The following is a 7,715-nucleotide window of genomic DNA, read 5'->3' as shown; positions in this document are numbered from 1 at the left end:
GACTTCGAGAAACAGTTTACGCTTACAACAGATGCAAGTGAGTATGCTCTAGGAGCGGTGTTGGCACTGGTAACAGAAGAAGGAGAGCGTCCTGTAGCCTATGCCAGTCGGCGCCTCACTGAAGCGGAAGCCAGATACAGTGCCTTAGAACAGGAACTTCTGGGAATCGTGTGGGCTGTGGAGCATTTCCGGCCCTATGTATTTGGAAGGCGCTTTAGGGTCCACACTGATCATAGACCGTTGCAGTGGGTAGGAAAATTGAAAGTCATCCGCGCGTTTGCATTTATTTCCGAAGTAAGCCAAGGTTCAGTTGGATGGCGTAAGGTTCGGGTTTTGAGATGAGCATGGATGAAATTTCGACAAACATGTATTCTGCATGAGGAATGATAGGAGAAGGGGACAAAGTAAGATTTTGACCTTAAGACTAACATGCACATACAACCCAACACCACCATCAGATCTCCCATGGCGAAAGAAACCGTAATTGGGAATATAAACTTGAGAGCAAGGAATAAATGGTTTAAGCGACTTTTCGGATATAGCTATTATGTGGTAAAATTTGTCGAGAAAGTGCTGTTTAATTTCATCGAAGTATTGTGCATTAACGTGACAGAAACTGAGAACATTAGTCATAACTGTGAGGTTATAAATGGTAAAGTCAGAAGAAGGATAAAAGTTAAGGGATAAAGACTAAAAATATTTTATATACTGTTACAATTATATAGAATGTAACAAAAATAAGAATTTGAAAGGAAATTGTTGCTTGAGTTATCGAAATTTGGAAAAAATAGTCAATAAAGACTGAGAAAAAGAAAGAAAAAAAAAAGAGGTAAATAGATAAAATTGTATATGTGCTATTATTAAAGTGTTGAAAAAAGTGAAAATAAATATAAATAAAATATCTTCTATACAAAAAAAAGAAAATTATAACAATATTGTGGTGACTTGGATACTGGGTAGCCATTGGACTGCCTGCACCTGACCCTACCTCCGCTGAATCAGAGGTATTTGATTTTCGCCACTTTCTGCTTTGCCTCCCTAATCAGTAAAGCTGCTTGTTGGCGGGCGTCATTGCTTCGCTCACATATACGCGGTGCGCGTCGTTTTCATCCCAACCTAAGTGACGAGCGGAGAAATCCCTTTTGGCTCTTCTTTGCCGCACCAGCTCATCTCTTATTATTTGATGGACGAACCTCACTATAATAGGACCCGGCGCTCCTTCCTGTTTACCCTGAGCCAAACCGCGTGGTACAGATCGTCCGGACACAGCTTCACGCACAGGCCTGCACCAATACTAAGAACCCACTACGGTCTCTCCCTACTTCTCGGGGATTCCCCTAATCTCTACAGTATTATTTAGGTGATTCTGTTCCGTCCTAGTAGTGGCCTCTATGGACGCCAACGCACATTATTGGCTCTGGCGCCTTCGATCGTACTCCTTATAGAACCATGGAAATGGAATGGGTGGGTTAGCTTTCTTCTAAATGGATCAATGTGATGTTGAAAGGAAGATTGGTCAAGTCAGAGCTAGGACACACTAAGATGTAGATGAAGCCCGCTGGTGGCTGTCCGCAGGGTGAAGTGCTATTTTCTCTCTTGTGGTGTATAGTGGTCGACACCTTACTGATCAGATCCAATGATCCAATGCAGGCTTTTACACGCAGGGATATGCTGATGGTATCGCTGTGCTGATAGGAGGTAAATTCCCAGAAACCAACTCAGGACTGCTTCAAACATAGGTAGACCTTATGAATGGATGGTGCCAGGAATATGGTTTGAGCATCAATCCTCAAAAGGTCAGTCTATGTGTCTTCACTAACAGACGGAATATTGCAATCAGGTCGCCGTATTTTAACGGTGAACGATTGGGATTCAGCAGTGAATTCAAACATCTTAGCGTTACTCGTGATAGTAAACTGAAGTGACAACTTCATGTTGAAAGTACCAGTACGAAGGCACTGAGGTGTCTTTGGGCATGCAAAGGAGCCGTAGGTAAATCCTGGGGCCTTAAACCAAAAGTTATATATTGGTTGTACCTGGCAGCGATAAGACCAATTGTCCTATACGCTGCTATCGTATGGTGGCATAAGGCTATGAGCAGTTCATCCCGAGCTTCACTTGGGAAACTTCAGAGACTGGCATGTCTCATGATGATGGGTGCTATCAGCACTATTCCTTCTGCAGCGATGAAGGTTTTTCTGAATATACCACCACTGCACATAGAGATTGAGGCTCAAGCCCTTAGTCCGCATATAGGCTTGCGAAATTAGGAACGAACTTCTATTCCCTAACCTATGAGGGACATGGAAGACTGTTCAGGAGGATCAATGAAGACGGGATCCTATCTGGCTATGCACTCTGATCATCAGGTGAAGAAGTGTAGCGACACTTACTATTGTGTAAAGAAGATGAAGGGTCTGCCCCGCACAGGCCGTGCAACGGGGTAAACCGCTATACAGACGGATCCTTAATGGAACAAGGATCTGGAGCAGGAATATGGAGGATGGATATCCCTAATCAAGGCATATCCATCTCGTTAGGAAAGCACACCACAGTGGCATAAGGTCACCTAGCTAAGGTGTTTGCAATAAATGTCTGTGCCCAGAATTTAATAAAAGAGGCACGAGGGATAGTCTAATTACAATTTTTACGGATAGTTAGGCAGCCATTTATGCGCTGGGTAACTATGTAACCCGCTCTAAATTGGAGGAGGAATGTAAGGCTAACTTAAACTCTCTCTCCTTGGCCAACAAGGTGCCTGGACACAAAGGCATTAAATGTAATGAGCGAGCGGACTACCTAGCAAGGAAAGGGTCCGGGTCCGCTCCTTTTACACCTGACCCCATATGTGGGATTAGTCTCAGCCATGCGAAGTGGCACATCAAAATGATTGCCGAAAGCAAGGCTGGGTTACTCTGGAGAAATACCAGAGGAATGGAGCAATCAAAAATGTTCCTCAAGGGATCCTGTCGAAAAGAAGAAATTGTCTTCTTAGCATGGATAGAAGTATTTTAAGATGGGCGACAGGCTATAAACGGTACACTGTCAGCTGGATAAGCATCTGTATAAAATAAAATTGATAGAGTCCCCTATCTGTAGGTTCTACAGGAAGGATGAAGAGACTACCTACCACATCATTTGTAGATGTGATGTAGTAGCAAGAACACGATTCCTCATATTTGGTAAGGATCGTATCTTGGACTCCAAATTTTGCGATACGGTGGATCTTTACACAGTCTCCAGATTTGCAAAGCCAATTGGCCTGTTTTGAGCAGAGGAGGGACGGCGTGCCATAGCACTGTGGTCGCGGTGTTTTTTGCCGGGGAAAAAAAAGTTTAATTTTGAATTCCCACTGCAGCCACAGAAAAATTAGTCAAAACTGCATTATTTATTCCCTGACTAATATTATTAGGTATAAGAGGACCTAGGAACCATAAGTTAATCCTAATTTAACTGATTTCTATTTGTCAAAATTTAGCATACAAAGCCTGAATTAGGATTTTATCCAAACAGAGAGGAAGGTAGTGCTTAAATAGTGGATATTTAGACTAAAAAAGATTTGTCCATTGAAAATGAGTCTATACACATATTAGAGATAATAATAATTGTAACAACGTATAATATTTAATGTATAAATATATATTTATACATTAATATATAGATGTTTAATACATTATACATATTTAATACATATATATGTATTTAAAAAATGCTCACATTAGGATTGAGTGATAGGAGTGATCTGTAAATTAACCGTAATTTAGGAGGTATCAACATTTTGAATGTTTGATGGTCAGAAGCTGGAAGTAAACCTCTATGCCCAACTAAATCTTCTTCTTCCCTATGTAACTGGTGCTTCAATGTTGCCATATCTGTGTCTGAGAAACCATGTACAGATCTATTGAAAAACATTACATAAATTAGTCACATTTTAGTTCTATTTCAGGAGATAATTTAAATTTAAAATGTACTTGAAATGATACATAGATAATTAAATAAAATAGAAAATAATCACAATTAAAAAAAAAAAAAAGGTTATGAAACATACAAAGAAAACAGTTAAAATCAATTATTTTGTATCAAATATTATGTATATATGTATAAAATACTTTATTCTCCATCTTTTTCATCATATTAATTAACAATTATTTCAGTCGGCATATGAAAGTCTCACAAAATCAGCTATAATTTAAATCACTGTCTTCAAAAGAAACAGACTAATGGGTAATGTCCTATGTTTTCTGTAAATAGAAAAGGTGATGTTTTAAGAAAAGAATGGATTGGTGAATAGAGGTGGGTAGGGAATTCCAGAAGCAGGTTGTACGTATGACGAAGGATTTGCTGAAGAAGGCGGTTCTATAAGAGAGCTTATATAAATCAATCGGATGGGATCTGGTGTTTAATGAATGGATGGATGAACGAATAGTAATGAGATCAAGGATATAGGAAGGTTTTTTTACTTTAAGAACTTGAAATAGGAAAACACCTAGGACCAATTAGATATCCGCGGAAGACTTGTGAGCGCCTTGAAAACCCAAAGATGAATCTTACAAAGCAATTCATAAATCTCTTCAGTCTCAACTCTAGACCTGCAGATAGCCCTCCATAGCATGGATGGGATATCGATATCGATATTGTCGAATTATCGATATTTTGTCTCCGATATCATTCAGTAACCGATAATATCGGAATAGCGATATTTTCCTTCAATAATATCGGAATATCGGTTTCTAAAAAAAAAAGAAAAAAAAAGGCCACACCTGAAAAAATAGATGTAAATAAATGAAATATTGATCATATCCACTCCAATGTATTATTTAAATAATTTAACATCCATTTTCGATATTTGATATTGTTATTAATATCGATATCGATAATTAGCAACAATACTCTAATATTATTTTAAATGAAATATTGATGTTTTGTTTCAATAATTTAATATCCATTTCAATATTTAGCATTGTTATTAATACCAACATCTAACATTAACAAAGATATTTCCATATTATTTATCCGAAATATCGACATTCCGTTAAAAAAAGAAGATATTTTTATTAAAAATTTCAAAAAGAAATATCTATATATTCAATAACAATATTCTGATATTATTTTATCTAAATATTGATACTTTGTATTAAAAAAAGATTTATTTATTTTGACCTAAAATATTTTAGGTCTAATTTAAAAATGAAATATCGATATTTAATTTTTAAATTTTACAAAAATGAAATATATTTTATTTTTAAATTTTACAAAAATATTGTTGAAGATTAGCAACAATATTCCAATATTATTTTATCGAAATATCGATATTTTTAATACAAAACGAAAAATATGTTATGTAAAATTTTAAAATTTTGATATACCGTTCCAATGATTTAATTTCCATTTCGATATTCAAAATTGTTATTAATATCGATATCCATGATAAGGAACAATATTCCGATATTATTTTAACATCCATTGCGATATTAGTATCCATATTATTTGATCAAAATTTAGATATCTTGAATAAACAATTTAATATTCATCTCGATATTTAACAACCATTTCAAATAATTCATTTTGAAATTTAATATCCATTGATACTTTCATGTTTATTCCAATATTTAAAATGTTATTTTATTTGACAATCTTATTAGTATCGATATTGAAGATTAGCAACAATATTCTCATATTACTAATAACATTATCGAAATATCGATATTTTCTTAAATAAAGACTAGTCAATTTTATGAAAATAATCAAAATTGTATTTCAATATTTTATTTTTATTATTTCATATTCGACTCGATATCTGACATTCTTTTCAATATCGATATCAAAGATTAGCGAAGTTATTCCGATATTATTTTATCAAAATATCGATAATTTGTTTAAAAAGAGTAGGAAATTTTAAAATGAAATATCGATATCCGATTTCTATAATTTAATATTCATTCCCATATTTAACATCAATTTCTTTCTATCCATTTCGATATTTAATATCCAGTCCATATTTATACTAAAGACTAGTAAATTTTATGAAAAGCATAAAAATTGGATTTCGATATTTTGTTTTGATAATTTCATATCCAATTCGATATTTGACATTCTTATCAACATTGATATCGAAAATTAAGAGGATTATTCTCATATTATTTTATGGGAATATCGATATTTTATTTAAAACAACTTAAAAAATTATAAAAATAATAATCGATATTTTCTTTCAGTAATTAATTATGCAATAATAAAATAATATCGAAATATTGATATTATTTTGTTCAGTCCACAGGAGTATCATTTTTATGTTGTTTTATATCGCTGGACTGTATAGTCATAAAGTCTAGAGGGGGGGGAGTTTTTCGCTATATGGCACTATAATCGCTATATAATAATTAGACGCCAAAAGGGCGAAGAGGAGTGGGGGTGTGCTCTTGAGGGTGACACGACCAAGTATGTCTGGCTAGGTAGTCAGCATCGAGCGCGGTAAGCGGCGCAGCCCAGATAATGGCCACCTTTCTCTGTTGAGCAGCAGCGGCACACCATCCATCAGGTGACCCATAACAGATGGGGCAGACAGCGAGCACCCAGTAACACAAGTAAGATCTTTTCTACCAACCCAAATGGCGACCCTCATCACATCTCACCTATAGACCACTTTTTCCCCCATATCAAAACTATTACCTACCAATCTAACCTTATTGTATTATTTTCGACCTTCCCCTTCCACCAGTTATTTCATTTAATTCGAATATATTAATTTTTCTCAATATTACTTTTTCTAACTAAACCCCTTTTGATATATTACCTGGACCTGAATCTAATTCCTTCATAACATAAAATTTAAGGAAGGTCCAGTCAAAACATTTGGTGAGCCCGACGTGGTATTAAATCTTTTTTCTTTTTTTTTATACTTTGTATAATTTAATTCTAACGCAGTAGATTTAAAATTCTGAGCCAATGATCAAATCAATCAAAATGGAAGTCGACATTATATGACCATTTCTCAATCTATAGGTTGGGTAACTTTAAAAGCTTTGAATAATTAAAAGTCTTGGATGATAATCTACCCAACTGATTTTCAATAATATTGTGCATGACATCAATTGATGTTAAATATTATTGATTGTATAATTTATTTTTATAGCATAAATAGTAAAGTAATTGAATTTTATACAGCCATTTCTTGATCTTTAGGTTGGGTAAGGTTATACCTTAAAATCTTTAAATAATCCAAGGTCTTAGATGGTGATCTACCTAATTAATTTTCATCAATATTGTGCATGATATCAATTAATAGTAGATATAAAAGGCCGGTTCTGGCACAGTGTCAATGAGCCTTTTTGGACTTTGGACCCTAGCCTCGAACCAGCCTTAACCACTTACGTGTCCTTGGACTTTGGACTCTAGCCTCGAACCAGCCTTAACCACTCACGTGTCCTTGGACTTTGGACCCTAGCCTTGACCCTACCTTCACCACTGGTCACGTGATCTACGGGGGGGGGGGAGATGAATTTAAATTTTTACTTCCACCTACCATTAACCACTCACGTGGTCGGTCACCTCATCATTAGACAGCCAATGGGAGGCTAGTATTTGGTCCCGTGACCCCAAGGCGGGAGATTAAAATTCAAATTTTACAAGTGTATTAATAAAATTCAAATTAGTACAAAAGTAGTGAGAGTATGGGTGAGCTGGTGCACTTCCTCGACTTGCCACCAGAACGCTGC

The 7,715-nt window shown here is 35.5% G+C and overlaps 1 protein-coding gene across 1 annotated transcript in view; it reads right to left on the bottom strand.

Annotated features, from left to right (window-relative positions):
• LOC106691638 (meckelin) overlaps nucleotides 1-3,898 on the bottom strand; it is a gene marked incomplete at both ends in the record, with an annotated part of 47,442 nt that extends 43,544 nt beyond the window's left edge. Inside the window, 1 exon segment of the mRNA XM_067052990.1 lies at nucleotides 3,718-3,898. Coding sequence (XP_066909091.1) covers nucleotides 3,718-3,870 — 153 coding nt within the window.
• Between the last annotated feature and the right edge of the window lie 3,817 nt (nucleotides 3,899-7,715).

The sequence above is a fragment of the Halyomorpha halys genome, unplaced genomic scaffold, assembly GCF_000696795.3.
Source record: "Halyomorpha halys isolate HHAL.00 unplaced genomic scaffold, Hhal_1.1 Scaffold2588.1, whole genome shotgun sequence".
Taxonomy (NCBI): domain Eukaryota; kingdom Metazoa; phylum Arthropoda; class Insecta; order Hemiptera; family Pentatomidae; genus Halyomorpha; species Halyomorpha halys.
The sequence above is the reverse complement of the archived record's forward strand: the minus strand, read 5'-3'. Positions and strand labels throughout refer to the sequence as shown.